General features: G+C 36.8%; 2 protein-coding genes across 3 annotated transcripts; one reads left to right on the forward strand and one right to left on the reverse strand.

Moving 5' to 3' along the window:
* Window positions 1-40: 40 nt before the first annotated feature.
* LOC123682667 (lysophospholipid acyltransferase 7-like) lies at window positions 41-11,921 on the reverse strand. Its single transcript, XM_045621414.1, has 6 exons — window positions 11,591-11,921; window positions 10,145-10,395; window positions 7,973-8,127; window positions 7,605-7,819; window positions 3,775-4,075; window positions 41-300 (listed from the first exon to the last, which is right to left on the reverse strand). Exons 1-6 carry the CDS (start codon window positions 11,803-11,805, stop codon window positions 118-120), a joined length of 1,320 nt encoding a protein of 439 aa, XP_045477370.1. The 5' UTR covers window positions 11,806-11,921; the 3' UTR covers window positions 41-117.
* On the forward strand, window positions 11,148-24,795 carry LOC123682668. Of its 2 annotated transcripts, XM_045621416.1 has the most exons (3): window positions 11,148-11,333; window positions 19,334-19,613; window positions 23,899-24,795. In XM_045621416.1, exons 2-3 carry the CDS (start codon window positions 19,334-19,336, stop codon window positions 24,693-24,695), a joined length of 1,077 nt encoding a protein of 358 aa, XP_045477372.1. In that variant the 5' UTR covers window positions 11,148-11,333; the 3' UTR covers window positions 24,696-24,795. The 2 variants fall into 2 exon arrangements, with proteins under 2 accessions (XP_045477372.1, XP_045477371.1); XM_045621415.1 differs by lacking the exon at window positions 11,148-11,333 and having other exon boundaries at window positions 19,250-19,613.
* The last annotated feature ends 1,000 nt before the right edge of the window (window positions 24,796-25,795 follow it).

Here is a 25,795-nt window from a genome sequence, read left to right on the forward strand (position 1 = left end):
ATATTGTTCATGAAATAAATCAGTTTGAAATGTTCATAGATAAAGTTATTCATATAAATATATTTCCTAGAATACAATTGTTTAAGATTAACTCACATGAAATGCACAATCAATTTCCTAAGGTCTTACAAAAAATGAAGACAAAAGGAGCAGGGATAAGATCACAATATAGTTCCAATATACTGATGACTGGTATCTGACTATTACATTCCATTCTTGGCTAATGAAAATAGTAATGAGATTGTAGAGTATGTGTATTTTCAAAACGGTCCGAATGCACTTGTGGAATGATGAGAATTTCTGGAAAAATAGTTATAATTTGACTATTGGATATGATAATTATTTTTTGTCATAAACCATAATGCTTCCTTGAATTTTTGGAAATTGCAAATATTTTTGTTTATTCCTTCTTCGATCTTTAAAGAAATTTCAAATAATTCAATAACAAAAATAAATAAAGTGGCAAGGTTCAAAGCTGGGGCTATACATTCTTCAAGAGAGATTAAAATTCAGAAAATTTCATGGGAGGTTAATATTTTTTTCTCTAAATATTAAAATATATTTCAAAGATATTATATTGATAATAGTGAACCGAAATTGAGAATGTTGGAATATTGATTTATTTTCATTTCAATATGAATTGAAACTTGAATTTATCTCTAATTTATTTTTAGAACAATCAAAATATTTCTTTTTCCAATAAATAGAACCTAGAACTCGCCCTAGAATAGATAATATACCGAGTTTTCCAATAAGAGGTTTCATTAAGAAAAAAATTACGCTATCACGAAAAATGTAAAATTTTGCAACAACAGTTCGTAAAACTAAAGTACAGGTTTGTTGATTTCTAGTACAGTGTTCTTCAACCTGGGGTTGTGACCCCCTGGGGTCGCGAAGCTTCTATAGGAGGGTCGCAACTCGCGAGAAATCGAGTAAAAAATCAACAAATTAAAAAATATATAAATTAAGAGAAGATAACAAAATTATACTGGTTATCTTATTTATACTCATTAACAAAAAATAAAATCTTCGAGTACTCGTTCATATCAATGAGAAGGTTCAAGGCGCTGAAGTTTTTTAAGTCAATTTCTCCCATCGTTGATCCGTTTTTGCAACATTAAGAGGGGTTTACAACACGTGACATACTCGTGATCTGCCAATGTTTTACTACTCATTCCTCCTCAATGTTGTCGTATCTACTATCGATTTCGAGAAAAAATTTCAAAAAGCTCTCAGGAAAATCCAAAAGATTTAAAGATCCAGCTAGTGAGCTGTAATAAATGAATCAATTTTAAGTTTTGGGACTTATATTCCCACGCTGTAGCGGAGATTAATAAAGATTTGATAAACTGATATAAAGCATCACTGAAAAGTACGACACACTGGAAACACCCTGTATCTCGAAAACAAAGCGTTTGCTGGTTCATATTCATGTGTCTTTTTATTCTTAAAATTATCCAAGGAATCTCTATTTTCCTCCGTAACTCTAATTGAGGAACAACCAGTATAAAAATGTTGTCGATTAACCCCCCCCCCCCCCCCCCACCAAGAAAAAAAAAATATCTACGCCCTTGAACGAAACAATCGCAATTATACAAGAGATAATCACAATTGGCCACTGAGATCTTGTGATTTAACACCTTCAGACTTTTTTCTTTGGGTCCACGTGCAGATAATGGATATGCCAATGCTCCACAATCGATTCAAGATCTCAAAGATGGAATTCGTAAAGTTATCGAGGACATACAGCCGCGAATGTGCGAATCGGCAATGAAAAATTTCCTGAAAATGATATGATGCTGCAACCGTAGCCATGGCGGCCATTTGGCTGATATCGTTTTCCGTCATTAATGGCATACCGTTAACCGTAAAACTAACATCTATTGATCCTACTTGATTGAAGTCTAGGTACTCGTTTTTATATAATATCAAAAATGAAACCTCTTATTAAAAAACCCTTTATTATTGAAAATACCACCAAATCAACAATCTGCTACTAATTGAATCCTAGATCCGTGGGAAGTGACCCCTATACCTTGCAAACCGAGACACTAGCTGTCTATAGGAGCGCTCAAAAGAAACCCCAAAGGGGCGCATATATATGTAGTGACTCGGTTTGCTCAGAGATGGCGCCATGGTCGTAATGCGCCACACAACATCGGCCCCGGCGTATTTAAAGGGGTCGACGCAAAGCAACCGATTCACTTCTCACCCGATGGTGTGGGAAGGTGTGTCTTAGGCAGAGATCGCTGGATAGCCTAACTGAAGAGTCCACCAGCGATCTCGGGACGAAACACAATACCCCCGGGAGAGAGCGCACCTAAATATTGGCTCGAGACAGACTCGCCAAATTGGTGACCCCGACGTGATTTGAAGAAGAAGCGAATCCCGAAGAAAAATGCCACAAGAAACCGAGGTATCAAGAGTCGCCGTACGGATGCCAGAATTTGTCGTCACCGATCCTGAGTTATGGTTCGCTATGGCTGAAGGAAGTTTCCACAGCGCGGGGGTGACACAGGACCGGACTAAGTTTGGATATATTGTGGGTGCCCTACCAGCTAAGTACGCAACGGAGGTGAAGGACATTATATTGAATCCACCTACCGACGAGGCCTTCCACAAATTGAAGACGGAGCTAATTCGACGTTTAAGTGCCACACAAGAGGAGAAGACCCGACGCCTTCTGGAGCGAGAAGAAATGGGAGACCGTAAGCCCTCACAGTTTCTTCGTCATTTACAGAACCTTGCTGATCCAGCCGTTCCGGACAGCCTCATGAAATCCCTCTGGATGAACCGTCTACCCAGAAGTGTCCAGGTGTCGTTGGCCATTGTGCAAGACAGCAGCCTCCAAGAGTTAGCTGTCCATGCAGACCACATCATAGAAGCAATCCGACCTCCCGTACAACTGGTGAACGAGACCACCAGCATCGAGGCCATCCTCAGCGCCAAATTGGTGACCCCGACGTGATGGCGGAAAGCTGCGGCGTTGGAGCGCAGAGGCGACTCACTGCCCCGCTCAACGTTACGGCTACTGGGGTGTCCATCGGACACTAGAGCCGATGGCACGCCGAGCCTCGTGTTTCCGTCATCACAGCACGCAAGCGCTCTCTCCCCCCTGGGACCACCTGCGTACCTCCTCCTCAGGAGGGTCTTCGTTACTGGTGAGGGGGTGTGTAGTGACTCGGTTTGCTCAGAGATGGCGCCATGGTCGTAATGCGCCACACAACATCGGCCCCGGCGTATTTAAAGGGGTCGACGCAAAGCAACCGATTCACTTCTCACCCGATGGTGTGGGAAGGTGTGTCTTAGGCAGAGATCGCTGGATAGCCTAACTGAAGAGTCCACCAGCGATCTCGGGACGAAACACAATACCCCCGGGAGAGGGCGCACCTAAATATTGGCTCGAGACAGACTCGCCAAATATACATCACTACGGACAATCAGGCCATTTTGGGGGTTCCTGAAATCATATAGCCAGGAGTTTCTTCTGACATAGGAGTGCCGTAATACCATAATGCAACTGGCCAGAGGCAATAAAGTAACTCTGGGGACCGGGGCATTGTGCTATTAAAGGAAAAGTCGATGAACTATTGATCCTACTTGAAGTCTAGGTACTCGTTTTTATATCAAAAATGAAACCTCTTATTAGAAAACCCTTTATTATTGAAAATACCACCAAATCAACAATCTGCAACTAATTGAATCCTTTCGATATATGGAAGAAATAAAAAAATATTCTATTCAGTAACAGAAGTTCTAGCTTATTCAACTAACCTTTCCTTTCAAAATGTTTTCCCATCGTTCCTCGATATAAATTATCAAAGATACGAAAAACAGCGATAACAAATTACTTAATTGGAGTCCATGCCAGTAACTTGAAAATAACATCGTTGCTGGCTTCTTCAATGCATTATACGGAACCATTTTAAATACATATTTATATAACCAGAACTGTATTGTTCGATTCCAATATTTGATCGATTTCTTGAACTGCATTAAAAAGTATACTTTTTTTATCTTTGCATTTTCAATGGTTTTGTATGAAAATGTGACATCGTGTAAATTTTCCTTCGACCTTGAACAAAATCAATTAATCATTAATGTTTCGTGCCTCTTCTAGAGAGAAGGTATTATTATTTTGGCAAATTTATGTACCTAATTTGGTACTTTACAATTACTATCACTATTGCGTTCTCTCTCTCCTGATATACATATAACGGGTGTTTTTTTCGAGGTATATAACTTTAAGTTGGCATTACTATTCAAGATGGCGACCGATTTAACAGCTGTCAAGTGATTTATTCTCAGTTTGGTTTGGCAATTCATCATGAATAGACTCACGCCTGAACAACGCTTGCAAATAGTGCAATTTTATTTCGAAAATAATGGTTCTGTGCGGAATACGTATCGCGCACTACGTCCATTTTATTTTGTTTAGCGATGAAGCGCACTTCTAGTTGAATGGCTACGTCAACAAACAAAACTGCCGCATTTGGAGTGAAGCTAATTCTCATGTCGAAACACCGTTACATCCAGAAAAACTGACTGTTTGGTGCGCTTTATGGGTTGGTGGAATCATTGGTCCGTACTTCTTCAAAAACGATGATGGCCGTAACTTTACAGTCAATGGTGATCGGTATAGAGCCATGATTACTAACTTTTTCATTCCTGAATTGAACAACCATGATGTCCAGGAGCTGTGGTTCCAACAAGACGGCGCAACATGTCACACAGCTCGTGCCACAATCGATTTATTGAAAGACACGTTTGGTGACCGCCTAATTTCTCGTTTTGGACCTGTGAATTGGGCTCCAAGATCTGTAGGGCAATGTTAAGTCATTGGTCTATGCGGATAAGCCACAAACCCTTGACCATTTGGAAGACAACATTCGCCGTGTTATTGCCGATATACGGCCACAAATGTTGGAAAAAGTCATCGAAAATTGGACGTCCAGATTGGACTACATCCGAGCCAGCCGTGGCGGAAATATGCCAGAAATCATATTTAAAATGTAATGCCACAAGATTATCTTGCGGATAAATAAAATTCATGTCAATCGAATAATCCATCGTTGTTTTATTGCAATTTAAAGTTCTATAGCTCTAAAAAAAACACCCTTTACATTCGTACCTCGACTCCTCTGGGGAGTCATCGATAAAATGGCAAAGGAATGTTAAGTGAATCTTTCCTTTTCCGAGAGATGGTGTCTTGGACTAGGAGTTTCTCCGAAGATCGGAACCTCTCGGGATATAGATCCTATATGGAGATGAAAGGTGTATAAGGCAGGGAACAGTGAATGCCTTAGTGATGATTCCATCAGGATGAAACATCGCACTTGAGAGAAGGCGCCTTCGAAATTAACTGAGAACGCCATGCCAAAATGGCGTAACTCCAATGGAGGCCGATTCAAAAATATAAGGGAGCCAAAAAAAATTTCGATGATTTTTACAGACTGTATTTCGGTAGATAATGGTGGTGATGGGAATTCAATTAATGCATGTTCGTAAAGACACTTTACGGGTTTTGCAATAATTTAAAAAAAAGTGGAGCTTGGAGGTATCGGCCTACCTTTAAAGGCAATAATAAATTAATTTGTTGTCCCTTCAATTGATTGACCACCAAAGTACCATTTAGAAATAGCGGAACTTGAAGATATCGGCCTACCTTTGATAGATAGATAGATGCTTTATTGATTCCAAACAATTACAATGAAAGAGGAACAGGTCAATACAAATAACAAAATACATTATTTGAGTACAGGTCTGTGTTTACAGTACTCCCTGAACTCAGCAAGATTATAGGGTTCACAATTTACTATGAAAGCATTTAGTGTTTTCTTAAATTTTCTAATACAAGAAATGTCCCTGAAAGAGGGAGGAAGGACATTAAAAAGATTTACTGCCATACATTCCACAGATTTTTCTCTCAAAGTTGTTACACGAAAAGGTACATGAAATGCTTCTATTTTTCTTGTTTTATTAACATTCCTAAATTTATCAAAATAATGAGAATGCTTAAGGAAAAAAACAATTAATTTAAAAATTAATAAATTATAAAACATTATTTGATCTAAACAAGCTTCTACAAGAATCTCTATATCCTAGGAATAACATTGTTCTCAGAGCCCTCTTCTGAACAATAAAAATTTCATTCATAAATGATGAACTACCCCAGAAAATTATACCATAGGAGAGAAGAGAATGGAAATTAGCATAATATACCAATTTCAGACATCTTAAATCGAGTTTACTTCTGAGCATGAAGAGAGTATAGCATGCAAAGTTAAGTCTCTGACTAAGCTTATCTGTGTGAGGTCCCCATTTCAGATGACTGTCGAGAATGATTCCCAGGAATCGAACCTGATCGTGAACCTCGATTTGACCATCAGAAATTACTATTGACTTGGGATAAGTCAGCCTAGATTTGTCGCTATGGAAAAATAAACATTGTGTTTTATTAATGTTCAGAACCAGATTATGAGCACACAACCATCCCCTGACAATGCTGAGCAGATTAGCTGCCTCATTCATAGATGCTGAGATAAGATGAGATTTTATCAGATAGTTAATATCATCAGCAAACTTTCTTAAAGATATCTGGGAGTTCTCTAATCTTGGGAAACTGTTAACAGATCCCGTAGTACCAGCCACACCTTGATACGCCCCCGGCAAGAAATTGATGTAGACCAAAAAGAGTAGTGGTCCTGCAATACTCCCCTGGAGCACGCCAAGCAAGATAGGTCCGAATGAAAACTTCGACCATCGATCTGCACAACAACTCTCTGGGTTCGAGAGGATAGGAAGCTTACCATAAGTTTCAGTTGGTTGTCTCGAATTCCACAATCTTCAAGTATTTTCAGTAACCTCTGATGACTCACACAGTCAAAGGCCTTGGAAAGGTCAAGAAACAGGCCTAATGGAATCTTGCTCAAGGGAAATAGTGACATCGTTGATCAGTTCAAACAAAGCTGTTTCAGTATTTCTATTCTTTAGAAAACCATGTTGACTCGGTGATAGCACATTGAATTTGGTAAAAAACTTGGCTAGCCTATTACACAATGTTTTAATTTGCTGTCCATTCAAATGATTAACCGAAGTACCATTTAGAAATAGCGGAACTTAAAGGTATGGGCCTACCTTCAAAGGTAACAATAAATGAATTTGAATTTTTAGAATTTGTTTTCCATTATATTTTATTTTCTTAGAATTTACTTTATTTTCAAATCAGTGATGGCGAAAGGGAATCTAAATACCCATTTTCATAGAGGAAATAATTCGAATTCGAAATTGCCGTAACCCATTCCATGGTTGGAGAGCGACTAATTAATATATAGCGCAGTCCGCAACTGGGACCATCCCCACTTTGCCATTGAAATAAATTAGATCCTTTATTCGATATCGTATTACGCAGGCAGCAGATTTTGAATGTAGCTCTGATTCACTCGATTATTCGAGTATTCTATGGAGAAACGTTGAATATCTTTTCGAATGGTATATGTATATTATTCGAACCGGTATATGTATATTCAATAAGGATTTTCTAGGAGAACTTTTACACATCGGAAACACTTCCCATTGCAAAACATGTTTGAATGAATACTTACAACATCTTCATTTTTTCAATGTTTATAGTTGGACCATGACCACATTCTGGTTTAGTGAAATCAGGATAAGCTCCAAGACCACTTATATAGCAAGGAATATTTGCCATTATAAAAGCATTGTATATCCTCAATACAAAATCGAATCCTAAAGGATAAATTATCCATATTCTGTAGAAAATGCTCCTTTTCTCCAGGAATTCGTCAGTCAAAAAATACTGTGAAAGACAGAGAAATTATAACATTACAATATTAAATTGAATAAAATTATAATATTTCGATATTTTTAATTTTAATCAAAGTCTCAAGATGAAGTAGGTAAGTAAATTCTGAAATAATAAAAATTTAATTGTCTCAAGTTCATAGCTCACCGAGAATGGCCAAAAGTAGTTCAGTAATTGTCTTCCAAGGATAACGATAAAAGAATCTATCACACAGATCCAACTTTTGTATTGCCAATCCGAAGAATGATGTTTGAAAGGTAGGTTGATATAATCGCTATAAGTTTTATAGGTGTAAAAGGGAACTAAAACATTAATGTAGAATATGCATCATGAAGGATAATCAAAATGGTACAAATTTTTGAATTCAACTCAGTTGGAAAAATTCGGATTTTTCATCCGTGGTCTAGACAGTTTCCTTATGATTGCAGTAGAGGTTTTCAGCTAATAATTTCGAATATCTAACTGACGTTGGCACTTTTAGTAAACGGTATTTAGGCTGGGTTTGACATGGGTTGTGGATTCATTTACTCAGGAAAACAGAAAGAAGTATGTATATTCCTATTTCACGATGGCATTTATCGATTGTATGTTTATGTCTGCAAATGAAATGCCGACAAGCCCTGTTGAGTGCACGTGTCTTCTTGCGTCAATCTGGATATTTAGCGGCTCCTTGGCCTATTTCATGGGAATTAAATTTTTCGGTATTCCTTCTTGTTGTTTATGACCTAATTAAATCTCATTCGGTAGGTACTTTGAATTTGTTGATCAAGCTTGAAATTCTGCCCCTGTATCTCGAAAACGAAACGTTTGTATCTTATATTGGAAAACCCTTTTTAATAGTTTCCTGTTATGGTGAAAAGCGGTAAATAAGATTTAAAAACTCACTACAATGTTTTGTAATTCATAAGCATACAACTGTGCACCTGCCGTTTTTTCCGAAATTCGAGGCTTTATTGTGAAAAACTGGTTATACATTTGTGATTCAAAGTATTGTCCATCGCTGGCCACTACTTTCTCCCATGTTTCGGGCAGCGTACGAATCCCGCGTTGAAAAACCTGGTAATCTTTTGAAGAGATCCACGAATCGATCCAATTTTTTACTTCTTCATAAAACCGGAAGTGCTGGTCAGCCCTGTGCCATTGATCTAAACAAGTGATAATTCGTCTGGAAAAAACGGCGGGTGGGGTAGTACTTCCCATTTCAACGTTTCCAAGTATGTCTTCACCACTTTCGCAACATGGGGCCGAGTACTGTCATGCTGTAAAATCACTTTATCATGTCTGTCGTTTTATTGCGGCCGTTTGTCTTTCAATGCTCGGCTCAAACACATTAATTGCTTCGATGACGATCGCCTGTAATGGTTTCTGTCGGTTTGAATTAACAATTCATAACACACTACCCCGAGCTGGCCCCACCAAATACTGATCATGACCTTGGAACCGTGAATATTCGGTTTAGCCGTCGACGTGGAAGCATGGCTGGGATATTCCCATAATTTTTCGCGCTTGGATTATCGTAATGAACCCATTTTTCGTCTTCAGTCACAATGGCTGCGTTCAGCGGAAAGAGCAGTTGCAAATCTGATCACTGAGCTCTCACAAATCCTAGAGTGATCAGAGAGCGGTTTTCTGAACGGTTAGCAAATACCTAACCTCTAAAACCTCTGTTTTGACAGTTCTCACAACGTGTTGAACTTAGTGAGCGTAATTCAAAGCCTCTCAAAAAAATGGCGTCCGCTCACTAAACATGTTGAGTATGCGCTCACTGATCAGATTCGTTCAGCAAACATTCTTCAACTGTTTTACAACTGTTGTGTCCGCTGAACGCAGCCAAAGCAATGCAGAAATCCCTTCCGTCTTCGCCTTGCAAGCAGCTGTTCACTATAGCAAACAAAAGGGGTTCATCTCGTACGGCACCCAATTTACTTGTTTCTGAATCATTCCCATGACTTTCAGGCGTTTTCAAATAGCCTGTTGCGTCACTTTCAATGATCCTGCCAATTCTTTTTGACACGCGTTTTGATCAATTGGTGCCTCCAATTCAGATTGCACTTTGACCACGTATGCAAAATCCGAAGCGACGTTAAACATCCCGAGAAAATTGGTGTACCATAATCATTAATCAGTACGCTTGTAGCTGTTACGTAATGAACATATAGCTTTTACAGCCAAATATCAATATATTATTTAAGAATTATCCAGTGTTTCATTATCCAAAGTTAATAGAATTCAGTTGAACGATTCGACAAAAAACAATATATCAACGATCAGTCTATATAAATTCAAAGAATTAAATATTTTCACATAAAGTCAACTTACCCCCTACTAAGCCTATGTAGTGTAGAGCATAAAAAATTAAGTGTTCAAAAGTTATTTCATTAGTAAGCTGAAATTCGGTATCATCATTATGTTTCGGAAATTCATTCACTTTGGCGTGATCAATTGCAACACTCATCATTTTCAATGTGGTACTCATCATGAACATGTTTGTGAGAGATGAGGCGAAACAGTAATATCTAAAGTAAAATAGATAAGCAGAAGTGAAGATGAAAGATAAAATCCCAGACCATCTGTAACAAAAAAGAAATCGAATGAAAGATTAAGAATATAATTATTTCCAGTTTTCTATGATCATTATTCTTTGATTGGTATACCTACCTGTTCAATGAAATAGTTCAGTTAATTCAATAACAACAGAAAACAGTACCTACAACCTTAATCATCCTTCAAGACATTACCTAACAGAATGATGTATAGGAGATATCAATTGAGCTTAGTTACAAATTTCAGTTCAAACATATCTATTTGGTAGCTGATACCTACCAGCCTTGGGGACGTGTCATACTTTACAGTTTTATTTTTAGGTATACACCAAAATACTATTTTGATTTCTAGTCTCATAGAAATGAAAATCAGAACTTATATCAGACATCAATCTGGAATCGAAACTAGAAATCTATTTAATATTGTAATAATAAATTGAATAATTGGCTTGCAGCTTTTTCAATATAAGATTCATTTATCTCTATTCTAATCAAAGAATATAGATATTAACTCTACTGACAACAGAACCTCAATAGGTTCCCTATACCAAAAAGTGTAAATATTCAAAATATCTCTCAACTAAAAAAAGGCCATTCAATTTTTTCACAATACATAATGTTCGATATTGAATCGAATTTTCGCGAGATGTTTTTGAATTGACGGAGTACGAGGATTTGAGAGGAATTATCTCCATATTGAAATCCTTTCTCAGATCCTGACTTTCCCATCCCCTCCACAATTTTAGCACACTTGGTTTTCCGCATCCACAACGGACGTTACGCACTGTAATATTCAATGGTTTTTCGCTAATCCTGAATAAGGAAAAAATCGCAGTTTCACACAATGACTCAATTAGTTTTTAAGTTCGTTAACAGCTTCGTGAGAGGACGCATCATAGTTAAGTGAAGAAGATTGTTTAGTTTAAGTTTTCAAGGTGGAAAGTCAGAGAATCAACGGAGACCAGGTGAGTCCCTTTCCTGTTAGAATTTTCCTTCTTATTGCTGACTGTTCCGGGTGGTATTTCCTCTCAAATCTCAGAAATTAAGCGAATTTCATTTCTTTTATATCGGATAATTCACAAACTTGTGTGGCGGAGCAATCCAATTAACAATTACATAAATAATACAGTCCACTAGAATAACTTTTGAATGTAATTTGGATTGATCCGTAACACATAACATAAATAAACTCTCCAATGCAGTGTTCTGATAAAGAACTCACCTTTTTCGGCTGAAACATAATATGATGATTGTGTTTATTCCTACATTCACTAAAGGGTACAATATTTCAGAGCCACACAAGAATAATAAAGCCGTCATCCCAACTCCGGCTCCATAATGTCCTTTGTGCCTATCTATCACAAAAAATCTATCAATAATCGAAGCCACTACTAATGAATAAAAAAATACAACGTAAGTTATATCGTCCTTTGTCATAATCAACTTTCGTTTGGTATACTGAATAGAGAGTTTCAAAATTGAAATATTGATAGCTTTGGAGTAAGTGATAAGAAGGCAATTACTTCATGTGTGAAGTGATATGCAGGTATGTTAGGAAAGTAAAATTGTTGAAAGAAGGAGAGTTGTCAATTAGGAGTAATAGTTAATAGAAGGTCAAAACCCAAACATGAAAAATATTCATTATATCCATGACTTGGACCAAATGCAATTGTTATTTGTTTTACTAGGCAGCAAAGTAAAAGATTGACTGCCGCGGCTGATAGTCCATAGCCGAGCGTAGCGAGGCTAGGAATTCAGCCAAGGCAGTCAATCTACTTTGCTGTAGTAGATATACAGGGTGTTCTGATTTGTTTCCGACAAACTGAAATGGGTGATAGATCACATCATTTTAAGCAAAAAAGTTCCTATGAACATGGGTCCGGAAATGCTTCGTTTCCGAGATACAGGGTGTTAAAGTTGAAAAAATAATTCGCGTTTTCTTTGATATGTTTTTACTGCTTCGAAATCCTTTCATGAAATTATTACTATTCAAATATTAAATTTAAATTCATTTTGAAAATTTCTAAGGCGAAATGCATGCGGATTTTCTATTGCCCACTAATAAGTAGAAGTGGTATGCTATGTAATTGTTGTTTTTAAGTGTTCTGAATATTCTGTTTCCTGAAATATTGCGTTGTTGGGATGCTTTACGAATACTGAGTTTTTATTTTCTTCGAAGGTCTGTAAAATCCTATTTCTCTGTAGATGATTTCTTCTTTGTATGCTTCGTTCGGGCCTTTGGTAACCAATACCATTTTCCTGTATTTGTTGATAAGCTATTAACTTAGTTAACTATAATTATAATTAATGACATCTGAACCTAACACACTTTAAATCTGTCATTGTGTATAGCCATTTTAAATCTATTGCCGCAACAATTGTTGAATGTAAAACAATCAATCATTCGAAGATGTCATTTGTGCATTCAACAGAACGGTGGACATTTCGAACACCTTCTTTAAAAATTATTATGTTATTTTATTTTGTTCTAAATTGTTACTTCTAAAAAATATTTAATTTAAAATTATTACAAATTTGTTTCTACATGTTTTAGTGATTACAAAAATATGGATTTGGCTTTAAATGCGTTTTTCTCTGAAACGGTTGCCCCTAGCAACTTAAATGAGTTATACCTTTTTTAACTAGAAAAGTCAGGGGAATCGATTTTTTTAGTCCAGAATGACGTACAGGGTAGCACAGAAAAGTTGCTACGGTTTAAAGGGGACGAAATGATTGCCAGTGGCGCCCTCTAGAAAATACAACCAAATCGACCACAAATTTGAATTTCTCACCTCAAAAAAACCCTATGTACCAACTTTCATGCAATTATTTGGAATCAGTCGAAAGATATTTAAGAAAACGCGAATTATTTTTTCAACTTAAACACCCTGTATATCGGAAACGAAGCATTTCCGGACCCATGTTCATAGGAACTTTTTTGCTTAAAATGATGTGATCTATCAACCGTTTCAGTTTGTCGGAAACAAATCAGAACACCCTGTATGTATAAATGTATACAGGGTGTCCCGGGAAGAATGCGACAAACGGATACCATGAATGAAGGTCGTCATGGAGGACTCGTATCAAGAAGTTTCAATCACCTGAGTGCCTTGGTTTGGGATAAACAGTGTGATGTTCATCTCATGAGTGAAATTTCACAGTTCAATAACTCTTTAACTAATCGACCGAATAATTTCAAATTTTGAAGTTTTGTCACCCTTTACTATCGCCTTCCTTCAATATTTCTGAAATCTAGTAAATCAGATCAGGACTAGGAAAATTTCAGACTTTTCTTATTTTCGGAAATATTGTATCACCCTGTACGTGAACATTATGATTTTTTTCCGTTATCGTAACTACAAAGGAATAATTCATAATAAAAATTCTAAATCTCTGTTTGGCACGGTCATACAGGGTGATCAATAAACATTCCCTTAAGTGTGAATTTTTTTTAGTTCAATAACTCTTCAATTAATCCACCGAATAATTTCAATTTTTGGAGTTTTGTCACCCTTTACAAACCCTTCCTTCAATATTTCTGAAATTGAATAAATCAGATCCGGACCAGGAAAATTTTAGACTCTTCTATTTAGTGAATATTGAATCACCCTGTGAGTTGATATTATGATTTTTTCTTGTTTCCGTAATCACAAAGATATAATTCATAATGAAAGTTCTAAATCTGTGATTGCCACCGTCATACAGGGTGATTAATCAACATTCTCTCATGAAAGAAATTTCATAGTTCAAGAAATCTTTGAATTTATCGGTAAAATTATTTCGAGAATCACAGTTTTTTCACTCTTTACGAATGCCTTCCCATTAATTTTGCTCAAATTATTTAAGAAAACTTTCAATCAACAAACTGGGTAAGAATAGAACAAAAACAGCAAATAAATTGAAAATATTCGAACTTGAAAACAATGAACCAAAAACCAAATAAATAAAATATTTTCAGTTCAGCAGATATTGCTCAAAATAGTATTCCTCCATTTCAACAAATTTCTGAGCACGTTGACATAGTTATCACAGATTTCGCTATCGTATTCGGTATCTCTACCAATGTTCCTTCGTCCACTGATTTTTCCCTGGACTATCAGTTGGAGAAGTGTGTACTTTCTGCCTCTCATTATATGGACCAGGTACAGAAGTTTTCGCTTTTTAATGGTGTTAACTATTTCGCAGTCCTTCTGCATCCGGTTTAGGACTTCGTTCGTTAGTGTTCAATTGTTCAGGGCTGCAGTCAACAGGGTCCGGATTGCTGTGATGATAGCTAACCTCCGATAGGAGATGCACTGCAAGAAGAAGAAGATTCGGTATCTCAAACATCAATAATTCTTTGTAGCAAATCCTCCCTACTGTTAGTCTGTAGACCTCCTCATAATGAATAATCCAAGGGTGTCAAATAAAGGGATCGAGGAGGCCAAGTCACATTTCCACCTCTGCCAATACATTTGTTTCAATAGACTCAGTCAAATGTTCACGCACTTTTTTTTGTAAGTGCGCATTAGATCTATAATGTTGCAACTACAACGTTTTTATTGGAATGTTTTTTAACAAAGAAAATTATCTATCTGAAAATTTTCATAAATTCTCCTGTCTACCAATTTTCAAAAATATTAGGGCAAATGAAACGATTGTTGGAGATACCGCACTAAACACTTATCGAAAATCTAACTTGGGACTTTATATGTATCACTGATTTTGGATTATCCTGCGCACATTCGTGAAAATAACGGGAATTATTTATTCCATTAGTATTGAATAGCGAACTGCAGAATTCGAAATCATTTTTCCGACAAGTTCAAGATTTATTGAACTATGAAATTTCATTCATAAGAGAATTTTTATTGATCACCTTGTATGACGGTGCCAAGCAAGAGATTTAGAATTTTTATGATGAATTAATTTTTCGTGATTACGAAAACGAGAAAAATCCTATTGTTCACGTACAGGGAGATCCAATATTCATGAAAATAGAAAGTCTTAAATTTTCCTGGTCCGGATCTGATTTATTCGATTTCAGAAATTGTTAAGGAAGGCAGTAAAGGGTGACAAAACTTCAAAAATTGAAATTACTCGGTGGATTAATTGGACAGTTATCGAACTAAAAAAAATTCACTCTTAAGGGAAGGTTTACTGATCACCCTGTATGATCGTGCCAAACAGAGATTTAGAATATTTATTATCAATTAATTCTTTTTGGTTACGAAAACGAAAAAAAATCATAATGTTCACGTACAGGGTGATCCAATATTCACGAAAATAGGAAAAGTCTGAAATTTTCCTATCTGATTTACTAGATTTCAGAAATATTGAAGGAAGGCGATAGTAAAGGGTGACTAAACTTCAAAATTTGAAATTATTCGGTCGAATAGTTAAGGAGTTATTGATCTGTAAAATTTCATTCATGAGAAGGTCATCACCCTGTATATCCCAAACGAAGGCACTCAGGCGATTGAAACCTCTTGATACGAGTCCTCCATGATGTCCTTAATTGGCGGTATCCGTTTGTCGCATTCTTCCCGGGACATCCTGTATATGTCCATGATAATTATAGTTTGACAACTTTGACAGGTTTTTGGAAAAATATCGGATATATTTATATTATGGACAGTAATAGTGACTTAAAAGTATTTACTCCTCCAGAAATAAGGAAGGTGGCAAAAAATATTGATTGTCAGAAAATGTCGAATGCTAAGGTGTGTGAATAAGTCTTTCCCGTTTTTTTTCAAATTTTGAGCCTTTATTGTGAAAAAATGTTTACAAATGAATTATTGAAAGTATTGGCCATCGCTAGCTACAACTTTTCCCCATCTTTCTGGCAACATACGAATCCCGTTGCGAAAAAATTCGACCGGTTTGGCCTCTATCCAGTCATCCACCCATTTTTTGGCTTCCTCGTAGGAATGGAAGTGCTGGTCAGCCAGGCCATGCGTCATCAATCTGAAGAGATGGTAATCAGACGGAGCAATGTCTGGACTATACGGCGGGTGGGGTAGGACTTCCCATTTGAGCGTTTCTAAGTATGTTTTCACCGGCTGTGCAACATGTGGGCGAGCATTGTCATGTTGCAAAATAACTTTGTCGTGCCTGTCGGAGTATTGTGGCCGTTTTTCTCGCAGTGCGCGGCTCAAACGCATCAATTGTCGTCGATAGACCTCGCCTGTGATCCTTTCATTCGGTTTCAGAAGCTCATAGTAAACCACACCTAGCTGGTCCCACCATATACAGAGCATGAGCTTGGCGCCATGAATATTTGGCTTGGCCGTCGATGATGATGCATGGCCGGGTAGTCCCCATGATTTTCTTCGCTTCTGATTATCGTAACGGATCCACTTTTCATCGCCAGTCACGATACGATGCAGAAAACCCTTTCTTTTATGTCGCTGAAGCAGCTGTTCGCAAGTGAAAAAACGCCGTTCGACGTCTCTCAGCTTCAGTTCGTACGGCACCCAATTTCCTTGCTTTTGGATCATTCCCATGGCTTTCAAACGCTTGGAAATGGTTGTTCGGTCAACTCCCAATGCTACAGCAAGTTCTTCTTGCGTTTGACACGAATCTTCATCAAGCAAAGTCGCCAATTCTTGATCTTCACAGATTTGCGGCCGCCCGGAACGCTCCTTGTCTTCCACGTCGAAATCGCCACTTTTGAAGCGTCGAAACCATCCGCGAACACTTGAATCATCGACACAACCTTCTCCATAAGCTTCCTGAAGCAACCGATGCGCCTCGGCAGCAGATTTCTTCAAATTGAACCAATAAAGTGAAACTTCCCGCAAATGACGTCGACTCGGCTCAAATTTCGACATTTTCACGATTTCAAAAATTTATGATGCGAAAAAATTTCAACTAATGTGTTAGTGTGGAATTGTTGACAGATGAATAAGCTTTGATTATGACATATGTAACCATTAAATACTCGCACAGTATTGGTGGCGCCATCTCTTACAAAAAACGGGAAAGACTTATTCTGAATAAGTCTTATTCACACACCTTATATATTCGCATTGAGAATAATAACTTCGCTGCCTAGGCAGTAAGTAATACTTTGCTGATTGATATGTGTCTGCAAAATCAATACATGCTGTCAATCGGAAAAAAAAAGGAATTTAATGTACCCTCCATAATAATTTATTATTAAATTATATCAAAATATCCATAATGAAATAACAGCGAAAATAGTGGAAGAGGCAATGTAGAATTTATCTCGAGAATATTATTCGATTATTGAATTTCTATAATTTTTTTTTTGTAATAACAAGAAATGAAATTTGTAAGAATTTTTGCCTCATAATGATGAATAAAATTGAAATTGAATTCCGACCACATTTCAAAGGTATTCAGTAGTACCTAAGTACATACTCTTCCACTATTTTACCTGTCATTTCGTTATCGATGGAAATTTCGAGCGTAATCAGGATCAGATAGTACTCGATAAAATCTTTAAAATGAGGTATCGCAACACCCCTCATCCCTATTCCAAATCCAGGGGTTGTACACTGCATCCCATTTTGGGTGAGACAGCCAGGTTTCTCGCTTGTTATTTAAGATTGAGCCTTGCGGTTTTCACGTTCCTGTCCTACTTTTTCGTGAAACTCAAGTTGGTCTAATCAGATTTTGCACAACAGTTTCCGTTTAAGGGATACAGGGTGATTTTGGAAATTGATACTTTTCGGACCCCTTCTTTATCTCCGAAATTATAAGAAATAATGCTGAGCTGAAAACTACGTCTGAATCAGAATTCTGCGTAGAATCCAGTGGCGTACTCAATATTTTTTTTCGGGGTAAGGTTTTGAAGATTCAACACAAACCTATATTTTTTTTAAAAGAACACCCTATATATCATTACTTCGTTGAATTCGTTATTTTCTTCCCTTCAAAATGATATATGATACTATGTAGGTAGGATGTTCAGAAATGTTAAAAAAACACTAAAACGTCAAATAATGATGATTTTTTTGTAAATGGGCCATGAATTTTCTATGTTTCAATAAGAGGATTATTACTTTCGATTTTTAAAAATAGTAGGTCATTGATGACACAAACATCCTTACATCCTTGTTGTTATTATGGCTACTACGCATTTGGGAGCATTGTTGTATCAAGTAGGCATTGGAGGGAAAAAACCAATCTGATCTAGCTGTCATCGCTATAAATTATTGTTATTATTATTGATTCTTCTTTTCTATGGGAAATCCATTGCTCATTAACAAAAAATCATCATTATTTGATGTTTTAGTGTTTTTTTAACATTTCTGAACATCCTACCTACATAGTGTCATATATCATTTTGAAAGGAAAAAAATAACGAATTCAACGAAGTAATGATACACATGGTGTTCCATTTAAAAAAACATAAGTTTGTGTTGAATCTTCTAAACCATACCCCGAAAAAAAAAATGAGTAAGCCACTGGATTCTACGCAGAATTCTGATTCAGAAGTAGTTTTTACCTCAGCATTATTTCTAATAACTTCGGATAAAAAGAAGGGGTCCGAAAAGTATCAATTTCCAAAATCACCCTGTATCTCTTGAACGGAAACAGTTATGCAAAATCTGATTAGACCAACTTGAGTTTCACGAAAAAGTAGGACAGGAACGTGAAAACCCCAAGGCTCTATCTTAAATAACAAGCGAGAAACCTGGCTGTCTCACCCAAAATGGGATGCACTGTACTCACCCCCGATAGGGGGTTGCAGTTACGAGAATTCGAAGAGCGGAAAAGCTCTCGAATCAAAAATTGACGGGTCCAAGCGATTTTCCACATTTTCATTTGAAAGCCGGAAAATAGAGGTGTTAGGTTGTCGTTGGACCACACTGTATATTTTATTTCATGTTGCAATTCCACAGTACTTCATGGAGATAATTCTATAATTTTCTATGCGCTAATTCTTGACATAAGCCTTTTCAAGGTTGACAAATCAGTCCTTTTGTACTAAAAACCCTAAATTTTGGTATTAAAGATGAACGCGAGCCCTTCATCTTCAAAATCATCAACCCAAAGAGTTACCACAACCATTCAAGATGAACTTACATGGGGAATAATGTATAGAAACCAAAACGCCAAGAAGAACGATATTCCTTTACAACTTGCCTGTTCACCACTCAGTATACATCAGTGTACCATTGATAAAGTAGTGAAGAAAACTTGTATTTATCCACCTCCTGAAGAACAACCATCTAGAGTGAAGAAAAGATGCGCCAAAAAGGAAATATGCGTTAACACAAAAAATCTTCATGCAGGTGAGTCAACTTTTCCTTTCTCAAGAGTAGAGATTCATGGCTTGACTTGATATTCAAAATACTTTACTTGAAATCAAGTCAAGTAGTAGTTTTTTCAATGAAAAATATAAAAAAATACAGATTCTCAATATTGAGAAACCTCTATTCGATTACATGATTAGACCTTAAGCATGAATGTTCTAAGTACTAGATACAAGATACTTTTAGAAATTGAAGCTGAAATAATAAATAAAAAACAACTTTGCCGCCGTTTTGCGGTATACAGATGGCTGCAGCGGTGAGTGGTAGTCGAAATAAATAGATCATAGATGTCATACAATAAGTTTAGGTATTCGTAAACATAACGCCATCGAAATATTAGTCTGCTTCATAAAGTTATTCTCGATTAAACATGTCAGCTTACGAGCCAAATTCTCGTAATTTGCGGGAGGGTTTGATTGTCTGCTTTAATATGAAGAAATCTGCGGCTGAGGCTCATCGAATGTTCCCAAATACCTATGATGAAGCCGCTATTAGTGAAAGAACGTGCCGAGAATGGTTTCAACGTTTCAAGAACGGTGATTTTGACGTCGAAGACCAGCATGGCGGTGGAAGAGAGAGAGTTCTCGAAGATGCAAAATTGGAGGCATTAATTGATCAAGACTCGTGTCAAACGCAACAAGAATTGGCTGGATCATCGGGAGTGACGCAACAAGCCATTTCTAAACGCCTCATAGTCATGGGAATGATTCAGAAAGAAGTAAATTGGTTTCCGTACGAGTTGAAGCCGAGATATGTTGTACGGATTTTGTTTACTTATGAACAGCTGCTTGTAAGGCAAAGACGGAAGGGTTTTCTGCATCGCATTGTGACTGGAGACGAAAATGGGTTCATTACGATAATCCCAAGCGCAAAAAATCATTGGGATATCCCGGTCATGCTTCTACGTCGACGGCCAAACCGAATCGAAGGTCCTGCTCATTATTTGGTCTTGGTTGGAAAAACTCGGCGAAGTGTATTATGAGTTGTTAAAACCGACTGACACAATCACATGCGATCTTTTTCGAACGCAATGAATGCGTTTGAGCTGAGCATTGAAAGACAAACGGCCGCAATACAACGAGAGACATGATAAAGTGATTTTACAGCATGACAATGCTCGGCCCCATGTTGCGAAAGTGGTCAAGACATGCTTGGGAATGTTGAAATGGGAAGTCCTACCCCACCCTCCGTATTCTCCAGACGTTGCTCCCTCGAACTATCACTTGTTTCGATCAATGACACACGGCCTGGCTGACCAGCACTTCCGGTCTTATCAAGAATTAAAAAAGATGGGAGAAAGTAGTGGTCACCGATGGACAATACTTTGAATCATAAATGTATAACCAGTTTTTACAATAAATCCTCGAAATGCGGTAAAAAAACGGCGGAAGCGAAGTTTTACGCCTATGTATATATCTTAAGAATACGTATCTCGGAAATTCTTCAAAAATTTTTCAATTATCTGAATTAGAATTAATGAATTCTATTCATGATAACCAATATTTTCAATGTTTTTTTTTTAATATTTTTGTGAATATTTCTTCGATAAAATTCAACAGTTTAACATATGCTCCCATTCATGGGCGTAACGAGTGGGGGGTTATTGGGGACAGAACCCCCCCCCATTGATCAGAAGGAAAAAATTTTTTTGGCAGAACAATAAAAAAATAACTTGGAAGATTTTGCTTTTTCAAAGTTGTTATTGTGGAATTAAAGGAGTATCATTGTGAGAAGAAAAATATTTTTTAATTGTACTACATGAAAAAATGCTAATTTGAAGTGTAAGCAATTTTCTCATTCATCAGCTATTTAAGCAAGATACCAAAATTCCCTCTCTTTTCAGTACCATTTAGAAATAGGATCGAAAAATGCACTTTACCTCTCACCAAAAACACAAAATGAAATTATTTTGGCTATTAACGATATAATGTTGGAGAAATTGGTTGAGATGGTCAATTCCGCGAAATGTTTTACTGTTCTTGCAGATGAAACGACAGACATCTCAACACAAGAACAAGCATCAATCGGCGTTAGATACCTATACAACAATGATATTAAAGAAGATTTCCTTCAGTTTGTACCTGCTTCTGATTTAACTGGTAAAAACCTTGCGACAGTCATTTTGAAATCATTACGCGAGTTTGGAATTGATACAAAGTATTTGAGGGGGCAAGGATATGATGGGGCCGCTGCAATGTGTGGAAAATTCAACGGAGCACAGGCATATGTAATGGAAGAGCATCCGACTGCAATATATGTCCATTGTGTATCACATAGCTTAAACCTTGCTATAACTGCATCATGTTCAATTTCTGAGATCGGAAATTGCTGTGGGACTGCAACAAAACTATGTGTGTTTTTTAACACCCCAAAAAGAATGGAGGTTATTACAAGAGCAATTGATAAACTGTTCCCTGAAGCCAAATCTACTCGTCTAAAACAACTCTGTCCAACTAGGTCGGTTGAGCGCCATGATTCAATATTACTACTTCAAGGAATGTTACCTGCTGTCCAGGAGGCTCATGAAGAAGTTTCACAGTGGAAGGATGTATAATTAGCGTCGATGGCATCGCAGCTTTTATGTGCACTTCAGAGTTCATCCTTTATAATCAGTTTGCAAGTGATGGCTAGAGTATTTTCTTTAAGTTTACCCCTTGCTCGATTTTTGCAGCATGAACATATCGATCTTTTAAATGCTATGAACATGGTGACTAATCTAAAAGGGACGATAAAAAAAATCAGAACCAATGCTGAAGAAGAATTCGCAACCATATTTAACGCATCAGAGACTATGGCTGAATTACTCAGTACCTCAATAAAAGCCCCAAGAAGAACTGGACGACAAACTCTTAGGTGCAACATTGAAACCGACAATCCTCAATCATACTTTATCCCTATTTTTGCCATTTTTAGATCACTTTTTAAGTGAATTAAATAGTCGCTTTCTGAAACATCAAGACGTACTGAAAAGTTTTGAGTGTCTTATACCGACTTCTGCCAGTAATGCTGAAGTCACCAGAACACAGGAAGAAAGTTTTAAAAAGCTCCTGAATTTCTATCAGGAAGATACTCAAATTGGTGACATCGCTGCCATTGGGGAACTCCATATGTGGTACGAGAGGGTGAAAGATTTGAAAATTAGCTCAAGGAAGGCAATCAATTATTACACTGCCTGCCATCAGGATGTTTTCCCCACTATCAACACCCTCCTGAAAATTCTTACCACTCTTCCTGTATCGACATCAACCAGTGAAAGGTCCTTCTCATCTCTTAGAAGATTGAAAACATATTTAAGGTTGTAGACTACTTTGCGCAACTGGCCAGCAAAGGTTGAACGGACTTGCTATGCTCAATACTCACAGAGAGCTAGATATCAATGCTGCTGAAGTGTTGGACGAGTTGGCAAAAACACCTCGCCGTCTTGAATTTAGACTTTCTTGAATGATTATATAGAGGAGCGTGATAGCAATTTTCACTTATACATTTATATTTTAGAATATTTTCAATTTTTTTTAATTCTTACACGTATTTAATTGTTTATTAAGTGTATCATTCAATAGTATAATATATATTGTGCCTGTATGATGAAATATTTTTTTAAAAGAGTTTTTCACACAAATCTTCGAATGGAAACGATATCTATCTTTCCACTGAAAGAATATTTAAAAATCTGAAATATTCGGCCACTTTAATTTGTCAGTGAAATTCCAGTTAAATTTTTTTCACGTAATAGGATACAATACACCATATGTTATCAATGAGGTGCCCTTCGTAGATTCCATCACCCTTTGTAGTTATTCTCAGCCAACAGGCATCAAAGAAGTTTTATTATGTTTTCGTAAATTCTTCTGGAATCACGCAAAACCTCTAGATATCCCAATTACCAAACATCTATCTACCTTCGTTTCTCCGTCGCTGAAGCTGAATGCTGATACTCGAAAAAATAGATTTCCGAAAATACCAAAATCTACCAAAAGATTTCTGCTAACACTTAAAATGAATTTCAAGCAGAAAATGTACGAAATGGTCCCAACAAAAAACTTGAAGCCCATAACGGTGACTACCCAAAATTTAAGGCTAGGACCGCCCTTGCCTCAAATAAATAGGTAGATAGATAGATAACAGTCTTTATTTCAAAGCATGTACAGCACAACTACAACTTATGCTACACACACACAACCAAATAGTCAAATAGTTGGTTTATCAATCTACTTGGTTTAATAAATCCTTTCTCAAGAGAAGCTATCTTTTTTTAATATTCTAGGACAAGTGGATCTACTGGGTAGGAGCGTTCTAAATCAGAAGGAATACATGGATGTTCTCGCAGTGCCCAACATACGTTGCTTCAATAAACCAGTGAGAAGGACGAGAAGAAGAAGAAGAGGAAGAAAATACAAATGCTTCGTGGATCGATGTTCACCGCGGATCATCAAATTGTCTATTCCCAGAAAGCACCACGTACTAGGGACCTGGCAAGAACATCAGTGTTTCCTCCCTTCAGAATTCATCCAGAGATTACACGATCTTCTACATGCAGAAAATAATATTACCATAAAAGACGTGAGGTATTACTTCAAAAAATTCGATAGAAGAAAAAGACATCTTAAAATGTCATTGAAAAGAAGAAGAAGAAAACGGGATATTTGCGACGTGATGTGGACTAGATGTGAAGTAACGAATATGGCGAATATGATAGTGAATTATTTTATAGAAGAGCCATTACTTGACCTCAGCTTCAAGCAGTTATTCATATCGTCTATACTGATCAATTTCATGCGCAGAACTGGAAAAATTCGACAGCGTTTGACAAGGAGTACAAGAAGAGCATTTCCCACCACTATCATCGAAATTTGTGATAAACTGGCAGTATGGTTGGATTCTGTGGTGAAGTTAGTCGACTTCCAGCCCATTGACGATGAAGAACTATCCGAAGATATAGATGACTGGGGTCCAGGTGAGGAGGAAGGTGAAGAATTTTTCGGAATGACGCAGTATGAAGGAGACGAAGATGAAGAGGAGGAAGAAGAGGAAGACGAAGACGAAATTGACGAACCGAAATAGAATATACCGATTTCATATAATAAGTTGAGGTTATTCACTTATATTATGTTATGAATTATTGTGTATGTGTTCTGTTGGCCATAAAAGATTATAATAATAATAATAGTAATTTATTTCAAACAGCTACATTTATAACAACTGTACGGGGTGGGCAAATAAGCGAGGTAAGCGGCTATATTTCAAGCACGGGCGTAGCCAGGTTTCAGTTTCGGGGGGGTTTTACATATTATTTTTTTTTTTAAATATATCAACTTTAAAAGAGCCAACCCATTCAGTCTATTTTCACTAGTTTTATTTTTCAAGTATGTTTTGAGAAAAAAAGCATTTTCAAAATCACTTTTTGAAATTTAGTTTATTTCTTTACATCGATTCCTATAAATATATTTAGGAAAAAAATACCGTCGTAGTATTTATACAACAGAGTACTCAAATTCAAATTTATGAGTAGAAAGTTTATATGCAAAAAACCGGTAAAAAAATGATAGTTATCACCTTTTTTGCAGTTTTTTCAATGTTTTATCATGAAATTTTGGTGGCAAACTTCAGATTTGAATTCCCCAGAAACAGAGATAATAAATCGAAGAAATTAAAACTACCCCATCAACTGAGTTTCAGCAGAGATAGATATAATACGCCAATTTTGAACTATCGTTTGAGCCAGGTTTTTCGGACAAAAAACTTTATGGAAGAAAAAGTCAGAAGATTAGATTTTTTTTGTATTTTATTTTAATGTTCCGTCACAGAATGTTGGTGCTAAATCTCAGATTCGGATTCAGAACCCAAAAAAATAAAGGGTGTTTTTTTTAGAGCTATAGAACTTTAAATTGCAATAAAACAACGATGGATTATTCGACTGAAATGAATTTTATTTATCCGCAAGATAATCTTGTGGAATTACATTTTAAATATGATTTCTGGCATATGACCGCCACGGCTGGCTCGAATGTAGTCCAATCTGGACGTCCAATTTTCGATGACTTTTCCAACATTTGTGGCCGTATATCGGCAATAACACGGCGAATGTTGTCTTCCAAATGGTCAAGGGTTTGTGGCTTATCCGCATAGACATATGACTTTACATAGCCCCACAGAAAGTAGTC

The sequence above is a fragment of the Harmonia axyridis genome, chromosome 6, assembly GCF_914767665.1.
Source record: "Harmonia axyridis chromosome 6, icHarAxyr1.1, whole genome shotgun sequence".
NCBI lineage: Eukaryota > Metazoa > Arthropoda > Insecta > Coleoptera > Coccinellidae > Harmonia > Harmonia axyridis.